Source organism: Quercus lobata, chromosome 8 (assembly GCF_001633185.2).
Source record: "Quercus lobata isolate SW786 chromosome 8, ValleyOak3.0 Primary Assembly, whole genome shotgun sequence".
Classification (NCBI taxonomy): domain Eukaryota; kingdom Viridiplantae; phylum Streptophyta; class Magnoliopsida; order Fagales; family Fagaceae; genus Quercus; species Quercus lobata.
Genome location: NC_044911.1, coordinates 40,216,480 through 40,237,513, shown reverse-complemented (window position 1 = coordinate 40,237,513; position 21,034 = coordinate 40,216,480). Strand labels below are relative to the sequence as shown.

At 36.8% G+C, this 21,034-nt stretch overlaps 1 protein-coding gene across 3 annotated transcripts; it reads left to right on the top strand.

Annotated features, from left to right (window-relative positions):
• The first annotated feature begins 224 nt into the window (after positions 1–224).
• Positions 225–20,720, top strand: LOC115955268 (homeobox-DDT domain protein RLT2-like). 3 transcript variants are annotated; one of them, XM_031073338.1, is made up of 18 exons: positions 225–770; positions 872–1,318; positions 1,659–1,744; positions 5,975–6,403; positions 6,481–6,570; positions 6,653–6,817; positions 6,940–7,162; positions 7,998–8,098; positions 8,923–9,009; positions 9,118–9,270; positions 9,398–9,553; positions 11,625–11,834; positions 11,923–12,615; positions 12,699–13,262; positions 14,219–14,842; positions 15,027–15,131; positions 18,012–18,272; positions 19,732–20,720. In XM_031073338.1, the coding sequence occupies exons 1-18, from the start codon at positions 653–655 to the stop codon at positions 20,542–20,544; spliced, it is 5,325 nt and encodes a 1,774-aa protein (XP_030929198.1). In that variant the 5' UTR covers positions 225–652; the 3' UTR covers positions 20,545–20,720. The 3 variants fall into 3 exon arrangements, with proteins under 3 accessions (XP_030929198.1, XP_030929197.1, XP_030929199.1); XM_031073337.1 differs by having other exon boundaries at positions 226–770; positions 19,729–20,720; XM_031073339.1 differs by lacking the exons at positions 225–770; positions 872–1,318; positions 1,659–1,744 and adding an exon at positions 4,340–5,115 and having other exon boundaries at positions 19,729–20,720.
• The last annotated feature ends 314 nt before the right edge of the window (positions 20,721–21,034 follow it).

Sequence of the window (21,034 nt, the reverse complement as noted above, 5' to 3'; positions counted from 1 at the left end):
TTACTCACAAAAAAGAAAAAACAAAAACCCAAAAAAGAAAAAAGCAAAAATATGGATGGGATTAGAGAGAGAAAGACTGTTCGTTCGTTTGTTCGTAGTAGTTGTAGTGGTAATTGTTGTTGTTCATTTAATCAAAATCCCCAATCCTTTTTTCTTTTCGTCTTTTTATTATTATTATTATTATTTTCTTCTTTCAACTTTTTTTCTCAATCCTCTAATAAATTTTCTGCTTCTTCTTCTATTACTGCTACTATTATATTTATTATTAGTGGTAGTAGTATTATTATTTTTTGTTATTCCCCAAATCTCACCGCACATCTCAATCACGCTCTTCGATTCTTGATGATCTTAATCTCTAGAGAGAGAAATTGTGCCTCTTCACGGTTTTTAGAGAGAGAAACTAAAGAACTCGTTGAATTTATATTCGCTTTTCCCGTCAAACCCCAGAACTTGCAGCAGTACCTTGTTTTAGAGAGAGAAAACTCTGTTTCTAGAGCGAGAAACTGGAATTTTTTTTTCCTTTTTCTTTCAGCTCGGAGTTGAAGAGATATTTTGTATGTGTTTTTATGGAAATTATATAATTTCTTAGTTTTTGAGCTTCGGCGAGGTTCGATTTCTAGGGTTTTTTTGGTGGTGAGCTTGATCTTCGGCAATGGAGGTTGCTACTGGTTCTGAAGGAGAGAAGAAGAAGCCACTTGAGGTTGAGAACAAGACGAAGCGGAAAATGAAGACCGCTTCGCAGTTGGAGATTCTGGAAAAAACCTATGCTGGTTTGTTTGTTTGTTTTCCTGAGCTTATTTTAGCTGGTGATTGTTTTTTTTTTTTTTTTTTGAATTTTTGTTAATTTGAGTGGAATTTGGGCTTGATTCAGTGGAGGCGTACCCGTCGGAGGCATTGCGAGCTGAGCTTTCGGCGAAATTAGGGCTCTCTGATCGGCAATTGCAGATGTGGTTCTGTCATAGGAGGTTGAAAGACCGGAAAGGTCCATCGTCAGGGAAGCGGCAGCCGAAGGATTCTCCGGCCAGAGAGGAAATGGCGGTGGCAGAGGTGGGGAATGAGCTCGGTTCGGGTTCGGGCTCAGCATCAAGTCTGTTAGCAGAGTCACGACGAGTTGTTGGGCGGCCCGGGGTTGCGGTTGCGAGGATGGGAGGTGATGTGGCAGTAATGAGTAGGTACTACGAGCCGCAGCAGACGATAGCTGAGCTTCGGGCTATTGCTTTTGTGGAGGCACAGTTGGGGGAGCCACTGAGGGAGGATGGGCCCATTCTCGGGATGGAGTTTGATTCCTTGCCGCCTGATGCATTTGGAGCTCCGATAGGTAAAGTTTGTTAATTTGTTCGTGTTTTTTTTGGTTTATTGTTTTGTGATTGCACCTTTAATTGCCAGCATTGTTGGAAGAGCATGATAATGGTATTCATTTTTTGATTGGAGAAAAAATATGGTGTATTTTGCTTATTAGTAGTTTGTTGAACTAAGTTGATAATTAATTAAAAATTTTTCTGACAATGCAACATTGATGGGATTAGTCAGTTCTAGGTGGTGGGATTAGCTTTAGTTACTGGAGTAGCAATTCAACTTGCTTCAGTTTATACAGCTTTTAAGTACTAAAGGTACTTCTAAAGTTGTTGAACTCTTATAGCCTTTTGATGTCATGTTAGGAGCGGTGACAGTGGGGCAGCAGAAGCAGTCTGGGAGGCCATTTGAGCCAAAGTTATATGAGCGACACGATGCTAAACCGATCAAGGTTAGAAATTAGTCTTCATAATATGGCATGGCTATGGTTGATGCATTTGATGTTTACATCCTTGTCTACTTCTCTTTAGTGACTAATTGTTGGGTGTCCCAATGCAGTCTTGATGAATTATACAACTCATAAATCTTCTGATGTCGGACACTTCTTTTTTGATGATTTAGAATAGTTGTATTAAGTAAAAATTATGAGTCATTCATAGAAAAAATTACATCAGTCGTTCATCCGATATATGTATATATCCATAGACATACACGAGCGATGATAGTGGTTCAAGTATACTGGTAATTTACTCAATTGCTCCCATGAAAGATTCAACAATACAATGAATCTAAAATATCAGAAGCATTTGAGGATCTACATTCTCTTCTAGTGACATCAAGTAAATAAAGGACTGAAAAATGCAGATTTTATTCTCTCCATACAAGGCTTTTGCCCCAAAAAATTTCTCTTATTTCTGTCCTTCCAAATTTTCCATAGAATACACAAAAAACTTACTAAAAATAAAATGAAAATGCTAAAAGCAAAGCTACATTCCATACCCTAGTCTGGAATGAAGTTGGTTTTCTCCTCCAACATCAAAGTGAAGCAAACTGAACACCATTCTTGGCATCACCCATCTCACTCCAAAACCAAAGAAAAATAGTTCACAACTCCATAGAAATCAAAAATTGAATAAACAAATGCTCCACATTCTCACCATTGTGATTGCATATGCAACACTAGTCTACAGTCACTATTTTTGTTGTGATGGCAGCTGAAGTTTGAATTTATTAGATGCAGGTAATTTTTTATTTTATTTTTGGGTTGGGGGTGGGGGGGTGGTTTGGTGTGGGTTTTTTTGGGTTGGGTTGACTTTCTCTTTGAAGATGTGGTGTTGGGTGGGTTACAACGATGATGGTTTGTAAGGAATGGGTTACAGTGGTTTTGGCAATTTTTTTTGCACAGCCTTTTGTTTTATTTCAGTTCATGTTTTGTTTGTTTTTGTTCTAATTTTTTTTTTCATGGTTCTATCTTAATCAGCGGCGAAGCTTCAAAGTAACCGGATTTTAGTTTGATACGAAATTTGATGTAGGACAAACCAGAATGATGCAATAATAAAACTGAACAAGAAAATAAAGGATAGATGACCAGGGAGTGATGTGGACCAAGGGGAACAAAGCCAAGTCAGATTTAGAATTCTTGGGTCTGGTCTAGTGGTGCCTGGATTGGTTGGATTTTGAGGAAGTATTGATTAGGTTTTGGTGGGAAAAGGCTGGAAATATATATATATATATATATATATATATATTTTGATAAGTAGAAATAAGTATATTAAAAAAACTGCTTTATGCAAACTAGCACAAATCAAAACAGAAATTACAAAAAAGAAAAGAAAAGCAGAACCAGAAAGGAAAAACTAATTACAAAGACAAAGAGAGCTAAGGAACAAAGAGAGAGAATCACTAGCTAGACCAATCAAAAAGGGAACCAGTGAAAAGAGCAAGTAGCTGGTCACTCATTGGATCTAAGTCCTCAAAGGTCCGCTGATTACATTTCCTCCAAATACACCACATCAAAAACAACAGAACTAAATTCCAAATGCTAGATGAGTTCTTCCCCAACCAATTCCACCAACCAAAGAGGAAATCTGCCACCGATCGTGAGGGAACCACCGAATCCTAAAAGTTCTAAAGATAAAGCTCCACAACCGGTGAGCCTTGGCAGGAAATAATATGGAATAATATGGAAGGTCCAACCAAGTCATTTAAATATATATGATAGGTAATAGAACTTTTATTAATAAAATGGCACAATCTAGTGTGGAGAAGAGCATAAGTTCCTTTGTATACTTCTGGCATCCTAGGGTTACAACCTTTTGTCCAATAAAAAAAGTTGTACACCTTTTGCCCTTTTTAGTATTATTACTTATCAAAAAAAGGAAGTGCACAAGAAAGTCTGTTAAAAAATTACAAATCAACACACAACCCTTCCGAGCATGCTTCTTGGTTCTTCCCCATAGAAACAACCACTTTTTATGGAAATTTATTGTAAGAATTTAAGCAATCAAGAAAAAAAAAAAGAAGTGGATGAAAAATCACTATGACAAGCACACATCCAATCATACAGTTTAATCGACTTAAAGTTGCAAATATGTTGCATGTACTTTTAGAAATGTCCAATTTACATCCAATTCTTTTATTTATTTATATTTTAAATAGAAAATATACAGATTTCTAGAGTTACTCAATCTTACATGGCCTTTTATTGTTAAACTTCAAACAATCAGCCTCCCTTGATCTTGTTAGTCAAATTGATTCTAAAAGTGGAGGTTCTCACTAACTTTTCTAAGTTGATGTCCTCATGCACACATTTATATACATATACATATTTAGTCAAGAGCACTAGCATCAATTGTGCCAATCCAAATGCCATTTTAACACACCAAAACCTACTTTATTTATTTTAACACACCATTTTACAATACACCCTACATCACATCTTCTATTTTAAAATTCAATACCTTAATATAGTGTTACCAAATTATTAAAATATTATAAACATCCATTTTAGATTCATTCACCTCTCTCTCTCTATGAAGCTCTCTCTCTTCCTACCCCAATTCAACCTTTTCTTCTTCTCAAAACCCAAATCAAACTGACTCAGCACCACCGCCCACAACCTAATCGACTTTGCACCATCAAGCATTGCCCACAACCCAATCAACAGAGCACCATTGCCCATCAACCCAATTTCACCGCCCATAACCCACAACCCAACACCACCTCTCTCTCTCTCTCTCTCTCTCTCTATGAAGCTCTCTCTCTTCCTACCCCAATTCAACTTTTTCTTCTTCTCAAAACCCAAATCAAACTGACTCAGCACCACCGCCCACAATCTAATCGACTTTGCACCATCAAGCACCACCCACAACGCTATCAACCAAGCACCACTGCCCATCAACCCAGTTTCACCGCCCATAACCCACAACCCAACACCACCACTCTCTCTCTCTCCCATCGACCCAACAACCACTGGCAGTGCAAAAACCAACAACCTCCAATCTTAACTCCACCGAATGCAACCCACAACAACCACCATAACCCAAAACCAAAATGCCCTAATCCATAAACCCATTGAAAAATATTATTCTTATTACCTATTAACAAAAAAAAAAAAAAAAAACCCATTGAAAAATTACACAGACCCACCACCGTGAGTGACAAGATAGAGAGAGAATTTGGCTGAGAAAGCTAGAAAAGAGGGAGAAAGAGAAAGCGGTGTTGTTTTGTTGAGGGAATTTTTGAGAGGAAATTGGTTGAGAGAGAGCAATCCTTCTGTTGAAGAGAGACAGAGAAGAGGAAGAGCAGAGAATGAGAGGGAAGGTAAGATATTTTATTATAGAAAGAGAGAGAAAGTTAAATAAAATAATGCCCAAAAACTATAGCACATTTTTCCGTACCATGCTATTTGTAGAACTTCACTGTGGCACTGTGCTATTTTTTTTGGCATTTGGCACATCTCATGAAGCAAGGATTTTAGTGTTTGGTGTGCCAAATGCTAAAAATTTAGCATTTGGCACACCTGATGCCAATACTCTAAGCTATCATATTCTATTCTTATAAAAATAATTGGGTTTTGTCTCCCTCCCCCCCCCCCCCCCCCTTTATTGATCTCTCTCTCTCTCTCTCTCTCTCACACACACACACACATGCACACACGCACACACATTTAATGCACCTTGAAAAATCTTTCTTGGTACTATAGTTTCCCCTCCTAAAAAAACTGCAATTGATTCCTAGTTCCTCCACTGTGCTATTATATTTCCAATCTCTCTTATTGCATAATATATACTGTCATTAAATAATGATTTCTATGTGGCTTTTGTGAAGTTCCATGTGAAGTCTCAAAGTGTTGGTGTTGTGGTTCTGGCTGCATTGACTGCATCTTTTTGTTGTGGGGTCTTCTGCTTCCTTTTTTATTTACTCATTGTTTTCAATCCCTTTTCTATTTTTATTCATTTTGATCTGTCCTTAGTTTGCATATCTGAGGTTCTATCTTTCTTTGCCTAAAAAATACTTTCCAGCTCTACCATTGTTTTGCCTTGGCATGAGTCCTTTCAAAAGATTTTCCCCCCTCGGTGGATCATCCTTTTTGTTTGTTTATTTACTATATCTTTTTTACCAAAAAAGAAGAAGAAAGAAAATAAGGAAAGATTGATTTGTTTACTCGGTTCATCCTCAGGGTGCTGGCAGAGCTCTCCATGAATACCAATTTCTTCCGGAGCAACCAACTGTTAGAACTGATGCATATGAGAGAGTTGCTCCATCTTACCACTATGGTTCACCCGCAGATGGTCCAAATGCCAGAACTTCGTCAGTAATTTCTGGGCGCTCTTTCATGCATGGGAATGAACAAGTACCTTCTGGATATGGTTTTCAAGGTCAGGTGCCTGGTTTAAATCTTTTGCCTAACCAAGGCAGGCAGGGTCACCTCTTGCCCTCTGTTTCGGGAGAGTATGACACTGTTCCACGAAAGAATGCCTTTCCAAACATTGCCATGGATGCTCATTTTGCTGCTCACCCCATTACTCAATTGGAAAATCCTTTTCTGCCGTCTGACAGGAGGGTCGCCCATGATGAGGATGTTCCACGGATGGAGAGAAAACGCAAGGTATCTCACTGCACTATGAGGCATTTCATTTTTTCTAACTATTGATCAGCAGTTAACGCATGCTTTTTCTCTTGCAGAGTGAGGAAGCGAGAATAGCACGGGAAGTTGAAGCCCATGAGAAGAGGATTCGGAAAGAGCTTGAAAAACAAGATATTTTGAGGCGCAAGGTGCAGCTTTTTCTATTTATGTACTTTTTGGCAAACCTATTTTTTTGTTAACTAATAATATGTATTTATTTATTGCATCAAGAGGGAAGAGCAAATAAGGAAAGAGATGGAAAGGCATGATCGTGAAAGGCGGAAGGAAGAAGAAAGGCTATTGCGAGAAAAACAGCGAGAGGAGGAGAGATACCAAAGGGAACAAAGGCGTGAACTAGAGCGGAGGGAGAAGTTCTTGCAGAAGGAGTCACTAAGAGTAAGTTTGGGATTCTGACGTTTTAGCTGCTTCCTTACTATTTGATGTGATCGTAATTAATTATTCTGTTTTGTAACAGATTGGAAAAAAGAAGTTGTTAATGTGTTTGTTCATGTACTTAGGCTGAGAAGTTAAGACAAAAAGAGGAACTACGCAGAGAAAAGGAGGCAGCAAGGCTCAAAGCTGCTAATGAGAGAGCTATTGCTCGTAGAATTGCTAAAGAATCAATGGAACTAATTGAGGATGAACGCTTGGAACTCATGGAAATAGCCACATCCAGCAAGGGGTTGCCTTCAATTGTCTCTCTTGACTATGATACTTTGCAAAATCTCGAGTTATATCGAGGTGGGTTATGTTTTCCTGTTAAATTCTTTTGAGGACCATGATATTTTTATGGGATAAATCTGCAGAGCTGGACATTAAATTATACCACCGACTTAGCAAGAATTGTTTGAAGTTGAAATTTAAAACGTTATTACAGTTTACCAACACTGTAAAGTTTATAGATAATGTCCACGTGAAACATTTCATTTCTATTTTTATTTAGTTTGGGTTTTTTCCAGTAGGCCCAGTACATTTTCTTACAATTTTTCATGACCAAAAATTTGACTTGTACCATTTCTCCATTTGATAGAAATTACAATTTAATAAGAATGTTGGCATGTTGCTAATATTTTTGGACCAGATGGGTCTTCTTCCTTAAAAAGGGATGAAGAGTGAAGTCATGGGTTCAAATATCATGGTTTTAAAAACTGGAATGGTCAAAGAGCCAGAAAAGGATCTGGTTCCCTTTTCACAGTTTGAACCACCAGTTTTGGCCATTTTTACTGGACCGTTTAGGGTCCAGTTCCCAGTTGAACTAGCTGGTTCGATCTGGTTTTTAAAACCAAGCAAATATCGTAGGCGTCTTTTATTTACCTGTAGAAAAAAATTGGTCAGACCATAAAAGATTAATATAGTCAGAATAATAGTTGTACCATTGTATCTGATCATTTTGTCAACTTTCTTAGCTTGTAAATTTGTTTGTTTTGCATGCAGCACTGTACTGGCAAATTCTGTTATGCTATGAAGTTGCTTAACTTCAATATTGATGACCTGGATCTTGTATTTTTGGCTTAATACGTATAATTGAATTGTGATCTTTCAAGCTTCTAACATTGTCTATCATTCTATCTCTTAGATATGCTGGCTGTTTTCCCACCCAAATCTGTGTGTTTGAAAAGGCCTTTCACTATTCAACCTTGGACTGATTCAGAGGAAAACGTAGGGAATCTTCTTATGGTGAGTCTGAACTGTGTTTTTCTTATGTTTCTTCTACTCTGCTTTTCCTATTAAGATGAAATCTGGTGAGACTCAAATGCTTTGGGAGAAAGTGTCTGAATTAAAAGGCTACATATTTTCTCTTTACACCCTTGTGGAAGCAGGGACTTGACTTGATTGTAGGTGCTTGTTATCTCCTTATTTATTTAGTTTTTAAATTGCCATCATGCTATTCCCATAATCAAGGAAAAATAAATGTAAAATAAAGTTGAAGGAGAAATGTATGACCTGTACCCTTCTGAAAGCCCATTATGTTTTGTCAAGTCATGATCAATTTCAGAATTAACAGTTACCTTTTGATTCTCCATGGTTATAACTTATATGTCTTGCCATATGCATCTTAACTGAATATCTTGTCACTGGCATAGTAGTTTGCAAATGTTCAAGGATAAAACCAAACCTCCTTTGTTACGTAATTGAACTTTGAGTTATAGTTTTTTAATAATGTTCTTTTATTTATATTGCCCCTTATGCTTTACTTGAATAGCATATTTATATCATGTCAATGCATACAGTGGACATATCTGATCAAATTTCTTCTTACAAAAAAAGAGTACAGTGGAATATCTAGGGGTGAATTCTTGTGCTAAAATCCTAAATTTTAGTGGTTTGTTAGTCTAGTCTCTATATCCATGGTCATACAATTTTTGAGGACTGCTTGGGATTACACCTATGGACTCAATCCTCTCCTCATTCTTAGGGGAAAAAAAATCCATTGTTATACATTATTTATTTATTTTTATCTTCTATTCAAAAGTGTTGGGAACTGTGATGTATGCTTTTAGGTTTGGAGGTTCTTAATTACTTTTGCGGATGTTCTGGGACTCTGGCCATTTACTCTGGATGAGTTCATCCAAGCTTTCCATGACTATGTAAGATCGCTATCTCTTTCTCTCTGTTGAAATTTTGTTCAGGATAGGATTCTACCTGGTTTTGTTCTTAGTGGCAATCAAAGCATTCTCTGTTCTCTGGCATCCTAGGATCCAAGGTTGTTAGGTGAGATAAATATTGCTCTTCTGAGGTCCATCATAAAAGATATTGAAGATGTTGCTAGAACACCCTCTACTGGGCTGGGAACAAATCAATATAGTGCTGCTAACCCCGGAGGTGGGCATCCACAGATTGTTGAAGGGGTAAGCAATTGGGCAGTGGCTTCAAGTGATGCAATTTTGTTTTTGCCTTATAGTCTCTCTCTTAGTTTTCCATCAATTTTTCCCCTTCCTAATAGTGTTTGCCCCCCGTTTTGGGATTCTGTATCAGGCATATGCTTGGGGTTTTGATATACGTAACTGGCAAGGCCATTTAAATCCTTTGACATGGCCAGAAATTTTGCGGGAATTTGCTCTATCAGCAGGTTTTGGGCCACAATTGAAGAGAAAGAATATTGAACAGACCTATCTTCGTGATGACAATGAGGTGACATCTTATTCTTTTCAGCAATTGTTTCAATGTAAAATCTGGCTATTTTTTGTTATATTGTTTGTTCCAGCATTATTGATTAACTGTTCAATGCTTGTGTTACAATAGCTTGATCTTTATTCTAATAAGGTTGTCTGAGTTTGACAAAGATAAATTTATGTTATAGATAATTTAACCTGAGCTCTTTTGAATATGGTTACTTTTATTCATCCTAAAAAAATTCTGTGAGAATGCCATGCAGAAATTTGTGAATGGTCCAATTTTGCTATGATTTACTAGGAGATCAGCTTGTTTAGATCATACCCAGAAAAGACTTGATTCTCTTTGTCCAGTCTTTAATAGAGAAGGTTGCATTTAACATCAAACCCTGTTGGGGTTTGTTATGAGTTGGTAGAAAGTTTGCTTGATGATTAATTTAATTAGCCTCTTTAATTTTGATCATTTGTTTATTCTTTATTTATTTATTATTATTATTGTTGAATATCAAATATACATTACAATCAAGATTTATGCTACATATTTATGGGGATTAGGTCCATAGATTGGGCTGTTAATCTGAGGTATTAGCCAAGAACCTAGGTGAACTTAGGATGGTCTTGCCTTCTAGACTCTTGGGGATTGAGGTGCCAATAGAGTCACTGTTGATTGAATTAATGATGAGTGCATTTTATTGTAAGGTTGAACCAAATTATATTACCCTTGAGATATCATGAGGTAGAATAACTTGTATGCATCCATAAACATGCATGTATGGATCTGCTTTTGTGTCTAACAATCATTACCATCATATTCTTGAAGAAAGGTTGTATCCTTGTGTTTGGCGTGTATCAAAGTTTTAATTGTGATGGCAGTAAGGTAATCAAATAATGAAACTCAATCTTGAAGTTTGAAATTCTCACCCATAACAAATCAATTCTTGTCATGGAGTATTGAGAAGCAGTTGGTATGCTTCACAAATATGAGAATCACGAATTGAGGTTGGGATATGTTTTAGATAAATATCAGGAATTATCAAAGGAGGATTGATATGGCTCCTTATTAGTAGACCTCATACAAGTATGCTTTTATGTATCATTGTTTCTTTTTGGACTGGAGTGGTTCTTAATCTTTTTACATGTTTTTTTAAGATATGCATGATCTTTGTAATTTAAGAGCTTGATGTTCTACCACCCGTGTACAACTCTGGTGCACTTGGGATATTAGATTAATACAATTTCGTTAATTATAAGAAAAAAAAAATATTATTGTTTCATCTATCATTATGTGTAATTGTCCTGGTAGTGGTTGGGAATGGGGATGTTTGATTTTGTCAGGTTTGGAAAAAGGTTATTGTGTGTATTCTTAAATCTATTCAGCTTGTTGTAAATAACAGAGGGTACTGTGAAGATGTATGTGAATTTTCACTAAAGAGTGAGTAACAATTGTGGATCTTTGCTACAATGATAGCTGAAATTCAACTTTTGTGACTGCTTCTATGTTCGGAATCTTCTTGCCTAACTCTTATTGTACATGGACTGCTTATATTTTTATTGCTTTGTCTTAGGAAGTTCTTTTAGGCATTTATTCTGCTCTCTCTTGACCAATCTCTATTTGGTCGAACTTAAGCCTTGACTGATGGTAATACTATTTATTGACTTTTGTTGTTATTGTAACATCTGGATGCCGCATTTGAAAGTATTTTAAAGCCTTCTTTTTCCTGATTCATGTAAAATGCCAACCACTTGTTACATGGACATTATATTCTCACAAAGACATGTTTTTGGAATTTTGAGAAGATCAGGGACACTATGTCATTAACTATTAGATGTTATGAGAAATACAAGTTTACAGGCCTATAATTCTAGACACGTCTTTTCATCCTTAAAAAAAAGAAAAAAAGAAATACTTGCATGCATATATCAGCTTGGTTTTGAGTTTTTTATTTTTATTTTTCTTTGGCAGAAGTGAATAAAAAATAATGCTATTCTAGAATTAGCCTAATATGTTTGTTTAACTGTCTTTGAATTCTTCAAAATAAACAAAAACTACCTTTGCAGTTTTACAGTTCTTTTTCCCTGGTGCTATGCAGGGTAATGATGGTGAAGATGTAATATCTAATTTGCGCAATGGTGCAGCCGTTGAAAATGCTGTTGCTATAATGCAAGAAAGGGGTTTTTCTAATCCACGTAGATCTAGGCATCGTTTGACACCTGGAACTGTCAAATTTGCAGCATTTCATGTTCTCTCCCTCGAGGGAAGTAAGGGCCTTAATATATTAGAAGTTGCAGAAAAGATTCAGGTAACTTTAGGTTAGTTATCATGTGAGGTCTCTTTTTATGTGTATTTAACTATTTAAAAAAAAATTAATTAGTCTATTTTGCCCATAGAAATCTGGACTTCGGGATCTCACAACAAGCAAGACACCTGAAGCTTCTATTGCTGCTGCCTTATCTAGGGATTCAAAACTTTTTGAGAGGACAGCTCCTTCAACGTATTGTGTACGTTCTGCCTATAGGAAGGACCCCGCTGATGCTGAGGCAATACTTTCTATGGCCAGGGAAAGAATCCGGATATTTAAAAGTGGTATTGTGGATGGAGAAGATGCGGATGATGCTGAAAGAGATGGAGATTCTGAAAGTGATGGAGGTGAGGATCCTGAGGTTGATGATTTAGGTACTGAGACAAATTCAAATAAAGAGGATCTGAATTCCAAAGAGACAACCGAGTTCAGTGCTACTCCATTGGGAAATGGCAAGGGGAGTGATGATGTTTTGGAAACTCCACAAGTCAGTCTTGGCAATATAGATGAGGGTTTGTTTTCAATGCAGTCAGGAGGAAATGGGGATAAAGATTCTGGTTTGTTTGTTGCCCAGTCTGTTGATGTCTCTGGAATTGGTAATAATATGGTTGTTGGTAATCAAGAAGATGCAGATATTGATGAAAGCAATCCTGGTGAATCGTGGGTTCAGGGACTTATGGAAGGAGAGTATTCTGATCTTAGTGTTGAGGAGCGCCTGAGTGCGCTTGTTGCTTTAATTGGCATTGCAATTGAAGGAAACTCTATCCATGTTGTTCTTGAGGTACCTTTCCTTTTCTTGTGTGTTTTAAAAATTTGCTGGGCTGTGTTTCATTGCCTGCAATCTGAAATGAGAATATTTTTCAGGAACGTTTAGAAGCAGCAAATGCTCTGAAGAAGCAAATGTGGGCCGAGGCACAACTTGATAAACGCCGTATGAAAGAAGAGTTTGTGTTGAGGACAAATTATTCATCATTTGCAGGAAACAAGGCTGAACCTAATCTTCTTACAAATTCCTTGGCAGAGGATCGGCAAAGTCCACTTTGCACCATTAATGACAAAAACAAGGAGACGTCTGTGGCCCCTGCTGTTGAGCAAGAACAGTTAAATAATATACAGAATGACCAAAATTATCTTAACAGTTTGCCCTCTGAAGAGAACCTGCAAATCCATGATTACCCTGCTGGCCCAGATAATCTTCCATGTCAGCAACCAGGATATGTTGCTGAAAGGTCACGCTCACAGCTAAAATCTTACATTGGTCACAAGGCGGAAGAGATGTATGTATATCGATCACTGCCTCTTGGTCAGGATCGCAGACGTAATCGATACTGGCGGTTTATTACATCTGCTTCTCGAAATGATCCAGGCTGTGGCAGGATCTTTGTTGAGTTGCATGATGGTCATTGGAGGCTTATTGATTCTGAAGAGGTACTTTACTCTTTGATGAGCCATTACATGCTTTAGCAGTCTATATTGACGATCAAACTATAATGTGCATCTATTTTATATGAATTTTCTGTACTTAAAACTGTGTGTAGCAGCTGTTTTGAATTCTCCTTTCCCTAGAGCATTAGGTGGAAGCACAGGCAAGAGATATATGCTACTCAGGCATTTCTGCTATGTGCAGTATTTGTCTTGTTCTTTAGTGCTACTTATCCTGAAAGTCTGAGACATTGACTAGCTGAATTTTTCAAAGATTGCCTATGTCTATGTGAAATATCACTAATTCCAGAAGTTTAAGCTGTTAGGAAAGTGTGAATTTGATTATTTAACCATTATTCTAACACTCTGATGCAGGGAAGTGATGGGCTGTTTGTGTATGGTTTAGAAACAATGAAAGGGCTGAGTTACTTAGAACACATTGATAGGTGGATAAGTACCTCTGCAAGAACACTTAGTTCCAAATAGCACACAAAGGCTAACAATTCATTGTATTACCAAAACTGATTTACAAAGAGCTTACATTCTACTACTTATACTAGTTGTTTGGCATTGGCAGCCTCTAGATGGTTGACAGGTGTCTAAATCCTATTGGCTAATGCTTAAGAAATCATCTAATTAACTAACTAATTAATTAGTTATAAGAGGATTAGGATATAGCTACTTGAAATTGCCCTGCATCATGCTCCCCATTACATGTGAGCCAAAACTCCTAATAAGTGGGGTCCAACATGTGGAACTTTTAACTTTTAAATGAAAGGTAGAGTGGAAATTGGGTTCAAGCTCAGGACCACCTGCTCTAATGCCATGTTAAATTACCACTAATTTCAATAGCTTAAGCTGCTAAAAAGGCGTGAATTTAATCACTTAATTATTATTCTAATGGTAAACATACTCCATATTGCACATGTTGGTTCTCATCATTGTCTATCATCTTCATGCAGGGTTTTGATGCTTTGTTGTCATCTTTAGATGTACGTGGGGTAAGAGAATCTCATTTGCACACGATGTTGCAGAAGATTGAGATGTCCTTCAAGGAATCTGTTCAGATGAACATGCGTTCTGCTATGGGGAGACATGGTGGAGACTCTGTCAAAACAGAAGCCATTGAAATGGTTCCTGGCCCTGATTTCAGCGTAGGCACTGATAGCCCTAGAAGTACTGTGTGTGCTGATTCTGATACGTCAGAGACCTCAACATCTTTTACGATTGAGCTTGGAAACAATGAATGTGAAAAAAATGATGCCTTGAAGAGATATCAGGATTTTGAAAAATGGATGTGGAAAGATTGTGTTAATTCATCAGTAATATTTGCAATGAAGTATGGGAAGAAAAGGGATCTACAATTGCTGAGTACTTGTGATTACTGCCATGATGTCTATTCTTTTGAAGACAACCACTGTCCTTCCTGCCATAAGACATACAGTTCATCTCGGAACTTAAATTTTTCTGAACATGTGTCTCAATGTGAAGAAAAACCAAAGTTTGACACTCAAAATACTTGGCATGGTTCACTCTTAGCTCCTCTCCGGATAAGGTTGCTTAAAGTGCAATTAGCTTTGATTGAGGTAATGCCTTCAATTTATATGCTTGGATATGTTTTCGAAGTTATAAATTTTGTAATGAAAACATTATAATATGAATAGCAGCTTGACAATCTCTGATGATTCATTATTACTTTCTTTGTGTTGGGGTGAGAGGGTGGGTTTAAATGTTTATGCAGCTAATACTGTCTTTGTTCTGGCTTGGTAGGTTTCTATTCCACTGGAAGCTCTTCAACCTCTATGGACCAACAGTTATCGAAAATCATGGGGAATGAAATTGCACTCCTCATCATCAGCTGAAGATCTTCTTCAGGTTATAAGCTAGCCTTGCTTGAAGGGATGTGCATCAGAACTTTCAAACATCATTCTCATTATATTTGCTTGTGATTTTGAATGTCTACATTTTCTTGTCCAGAAATGGATGATGAGGCTTAGTGATACTCTGCATAATGATATGCACCTTTCATTGATAGATGGATAATAAACATTTGAGTCCCAAAATTTTGGGATTGGCTATAGTCAACAAACTAATTGGGGTTGATCACATGATTTTTTAAAATTTTTTCATTCTATCCTATCCAAAATCATACACTCTGTTCACCTGCTTTATCTACTCACCCTTTTTTATTACTTCTATCAATGTTATTTTTGGTCTTTCTCTACCTCTATGTTCCCCTGACTTGAATTAAATCACTTTTTTCTCATTGGTGCATTGATTGCTCACCTTTGCACATAAACAAACCATCTAAAAAAAACTTTTCCTCATATTTTCATCCAAATGAGCTATCCTTATCTTTAGACAATTTTCTTCATTTTGCATCATATCTTTCTTTGTATTTCTACATATTCATTATAACTACATTCGTTTTATGAACGTGTTACTTATTAATAAATAATAATCTAACAAAAATTATCATACAACATAACTGATCTATAGCAATCTTACAAAACCTTTCCTTTAACTTAATAGGTATTCTACAAGCACATGATACATTCAATGCACTTTTCTACTTCATCAACCCTACTCTTAACCTTTGATTCACATCCTTTTCAATCTCTACATCCTTTTGAGTTATTGATCACAGCCTTTTCAATCTCTATGTCCTTATGAGTTATTGATCACATCCTTTTCAATCTCTACATCCCTGAGTTATTGATCTAAGATATTGAAAGAACATACTCTTTTTTTTTTTTTTTGATAAGTACAAAACTTTATTAAAAAAGATATCCACTTTATGTTCAAAATGATAAACACAAAGTAATTAAAAAATTCAAACAGTTACAAAAGAGGTCCTAATGAATTTTGGAAATAAAAAATGGAATGAGAAGATATATAACCTCATGTCCTAGCTCAATCAAATGTACTCTTTTGGTATCTCTTGACCAGAAAGTTTTATAATCCACCAAGGGTGCCTCAACGGTAAGGGAGAGTGTCTAGACTAATTGTAAACCCAGAAATCTTTGGTTTGATTCCTAGCTAAGGCATTTTGCACTCTATATACTTTGTTTTAGTCCTTAACCAAAAAAAAAAAAAAACATTTCTCCAAATGTCCAACTTGGCGTTGACTCTACCGCTTGTTTCATCCACTTATATTAATATCATTTGCATGAACTTTAAGTATACACCAAGGGACTTCATCTTGAATCGACCTATTATGTCATCCATAACCAATGCAAAGAGATATGACCTTAAAGCTAATCCCTGATATAAACATATTTTCATAGAAAACTCATTCGTAATGCCTTCGCTTGTTCTCATAGAAATTAAAATTTCATTAAACATATCCTCAGACACCTTAGTATACTTAATAGGAACCCTTTTACTTTCAAATTTCACCACATAATCTGTCTAGATACTCATCATACACATTCTCTAGGCCAATAAAAAACATACAAACGTATCCTCAATCAAACCTTAGTATACTTAATAGGAACTCTTTTACTTTCAAAAATTGACTACATAATCTCTCTAGATACTTATCATACGCATTATCTAGGCCAATAAAAACTATATAAACACATCCTCAATCGCCTTAGTATACTTAATCAGAACTCTTTTACTTTCAAAATTCACCACATAATCTCTCTAGATGCTCTCATACACATTCTCTAGGCTAATGAAAACCCTATAAGGATCTTTACATGCTAAGTAAGAAAATGGCTTCCATGGTAGATCACCCTAGCATAGCACCAAATTGATTTATGATAGCTTTGTTTTGGTTTCTTAACCAATGTTCAATCACCCTTTCCCTAAGTTTCATAGTGTGACTCATAAGCTTTAATTCCACGGCAATTTGTACAGTTTTAAATAGGTCTGATTGGTAATGCGGTTTTAAAACGCACTATTTCATAGATTGCTTTTTAAAAACTTTACTTTTTTCTAGGTGTTGTCTTTTCAAACGACTTCATTTTCAAAAATTTGAAAAAATAACTTATACCAAATGGGCACAAAAATCTCCTTTGTTCTTTTACATCAGTAATAAATTGCTTTTGTTTACATACCAAGCATTTTGTTTACACAACATCTTATTAAAAATGCTTGTTAACCATCCTACACCTATCCAATACTTCCAAACTTTAATTGGGATTTCATTGGGTGCCAATGTAGTGTGTCGCATACCAAGAATGATGTAGCTAATCATTATTCACTTCTCATTACATTTGGGGTTCAATGCAGTGTGTTACTAGTACAAGATGCCATTTTGTTTCTCTCGCCTTCTACTTGCTTTGAAGTTGCCTCCCTCATGATTCTATGGGTCCGTTTAGATACAACTTATTTTTGCTAAAACTGAAAACTGAAAATACTGTAGTAAAATAATTTTTAAATGTGTGAATAGTGCTGTGGGACCGTGAACAGTGCACTTGTCGCCTGCACAGTGAATCCATGTGATTTTACTGTTCATACGCGCTAGGAAAAAAAAAAGCTGAAAACGTGAACGTGGATCCAAACACTCACTATGCATGATTTTTTAGTTATTTTATCTGGTTGAAGATAAACCAATTTGGATCCTGTGCTCATACTATTCTCATATTGTACTGCACTTGTTAATCATAACATCTACGTCTATGATATAACTGGCATGGTTTCTCTTATTTTCTTTCTCTGTTTTCTTTCATTTGTTTATTGAACTCTTTTAATTTTTCTTTTGGAGAAGCTATCAAGTCATAGAATGTGTTTTGTGTTCTTTTGTAGGCTTTGACATTGTTGGAAAGTGCCATAAAGAGGGACTATTTATCATCGAACTTTGAGAGCACCACTGAGCTGCTGGGATCCTCTAACCCTTCAGGAAGTGGTACGGATTATTCTTTTGGTCCTGAAACAGTTCTCATACTTCCATGGATACCACATACAACAGCGGCTGTGGCTCTGAGGCTCATGGAATTTGATGCGTCCATCTCCTATATGCTGAAGCAGAAAGTGGACTCTCAGAAGGATAAGGGACCTTGGGTTATTGTGAGTAGTATTTTTCTTATTACTGTTGAAATTATCTCAATCGGAGAAAATAAATAAATATTAAATAAAAAAGGGTTAAATGCCTTCATCAGTAGCGTTCACTTTGGACTAGGCTTGGTATAAGCAATAATTTTTATAGGCCCTAGAGGCTTTTGTCTCCCCTGCTTCAAGATTTATGGGTAAGGCATAGAGTAGGCGAGTTATGGAGGAAGAAAAGAAATAATCCTTAATTTCTAGTGTCTCATGTTAAAGATTTGCAAGGAAGAAAGGGTGAACATGTTGATTATATAATACAACTTGTTCTTTCAACTTGTAGTTCAAGCTAAATACAAAGTCAGCCTCAACATGAACTTAAGCGGTTTAAATTAGAATAATTTTGGGTGAAAAGGAAATAGCATGGATTTTATGTCTAAGGATGTATCTAGACTGTGTTTGTATTTATACATATGTTTGCTCATTCATTCTGCAGACACTTCTTCCTATTCCATCATTGCTTGAATCTCCTTTAACAGAAGACATAGAAGTTTGAGAAGGAATAACAATTAACTAGTTCACTCACCGTTTCAATACATACATATACATATGTTACGTGCTATGGTGTTACAGATGATAAATGGTGGATTTAGGGTAATAAATAATAATATTTTAAATTTTTATGTGGGCAATAAATAAAGTTTGATGGAGACTTCCCTGCATTGATTGCTGTTTTTTTTAACTCCCTCTTTCTTTATGACCCCCCAACCCCATGTGGGGGCAGGATGAAAATCTCCAGTCTTTTCTGTTAACATTTACTTATAGCACCTTTTGAATGGTGTTACAGATGATAAATGGTGGATTTAGGGTAATAAATAATAATATTTTAAATTTTTATGTGGGCAATAAATAAAGTTTGATGGAGACTTCCCTGCATTGATTGCTGTTTTTTTTAACTCCCTCTTTCTTTATGACCCCCCAACCCCATGTGGGGGCAGGATGAAAATCTCCAGGAACATTTACTTATAGGAACAGAAAAAAGTAGGAAATGAACTTTGAGTTTGTTGTTGAAAAAGGAGGTTCTGACTTATAGTGCCACAAAGCATGTTGAGTTGTGAGGCGTATGGTTCTAGTTGCCTTACAATTTGAGACATCTGTTGCCTTTCAATTTGAGACATCATCCCAGGGACATGATTCTATGGGCCATGCCTCAAAGGTGCAATCTTGGCACACTTTCCAAATCTGTCTTGGTCCTGACACCGTTTGTGCCCTTTTTGCCCTTACAATGGAAGTACCTAGACTTGGCTTTCAGGTTGGAGCTTTCGGGCTGTATTCCCAGGCCAAGCAGGTTTCAGATTTGCAGGGCAACAAATGGCCCATAGTTCTGCGTCCCCAACACTGACTGCTCTTTTTGATTAAATTTGTGTGTTGATTGAATAATATACTGTTTAACCAATACAATCCTGACATTTTCCTTTCTCAGAAGCTTCCATCAAAATATGCCACTGTCAAGAATTCAAAAGATGATGATACAGGTCATATACCTTATCAGGCTGAACATCTTAAAGAAGAGAAATGGGTTGATTCAGGTAGTGGACTTGCTAGCTCTGGTCGTGGACGAGGGGGCCGTGGAAGAGGCCGTGGTCGTATTCGTGGCAGAAGCTCACAAGGAAGGGTCATTAGTTCCAGAGCTGAATCTGGTAAGAGAACTTCCTCCACAAAGAGTGACAGATTGGGGCAGGCATTGGGATGGAGAGGACGACCACGTGGACGAGGAGGGCGTAGACGAGGTCGTCGGAGCATTAGAAGCAGGCAGAGACCTGCAAAGGTGGTTGTGGTTGGTGGAGACAGAGATAACTCCAAAGATATCATCCTTGATAAATCGCCAAGTGGCTTGGAGTGGAATGGAGATGAAAGCATGCGGCTGCCAGGGGAGGATGCTGGGAGTACTAGCAGTTCAGAAAGATCAGATTATGATTATGAAAATGGTCAGGCAACTGGAGATGAATATGATGATATGGTGGTGGATGACTTTGCTGCGGGATATCCTGGCAGGTCTGATGACTTGCTACAGGGGACCTATTATAACGTAGATGTAGAGGAAGAAGATGAAGAAGAAGAAGAAGATGAAGATGATGTTGATGACAATGAAGGAGATGCAGAAGATGAGCAAGGGGATCTTGATATTGATGAATATATAAATGGGGACTCGGATGAGGAGGGAAACGGGGGTGGGGACAGAGAGCAGAACCTTGATCAAGATCAAGGTACATATACATCCTCGGACTACAGCGAGTAATGCAATCTGTGACATTGTTATTGTATGAGAGATGTTACATCATTGTATTGCACTCTTTGTTTTCCTCGATGCATCCGAACCATCCTTGTAAGCCAATAGTATTTATAAAGGTTACTGTAACCGTGCAAAGCATGTTAACTGATATTAAATGTGAATGAATATCCCATTTTGTTCAATTGGCCTCATCTCGAATAGCAAAACTATCACTTGTTAGTAATAGTCCTTGTATCGCTTCACATAATACTTTGTAGAAGTTGAGTTGCCTGAGCAGTTATGCTTTAATGGTAGTGTTTACTATATATGGCATTGAACTTTTATTCTTTTATTCCGAACCTTTTCTGGACCGCCTTATTGATTCGTGCTAATCAAACAAGAATAGTCATGAATGTGAATCTGTTCTATTAGATTACAGATGTGATTCTCAGAAAAGAGAAAGGATGGCACTAACCTTTATTATTGATAGCATCAATTCGTTAAATCTCAACTCTAA

What these genes read in the sequence shown, in the direction of transcription:
- LOC115955268 (XM_031073337.1), top strand. Translation starts at nt 653, where the DNA reads ATGGAGGTTGCTACTGGTTCTGAAGGAGAGAAGAAGAAGCCACTTGAG. An exon ending in GGATGGAGAGAAAACGCAAG is followed by an intron (nt 6,404 to 6,480) that starts GTATCTCACTGC and finishes TTTCTCTTGCAG; the next exon opens with AGTGAGGAAGCGAGAATAGC. An exon ending in AAATCTCGAGTTATATCGAG is followed by an intron (nt 7,163 to 7,997) that starts GTGGGTTATGTT and finishes TCTATCTCTTAG; the next exon opens with ATATGCTGGCTGTTTTCCCA.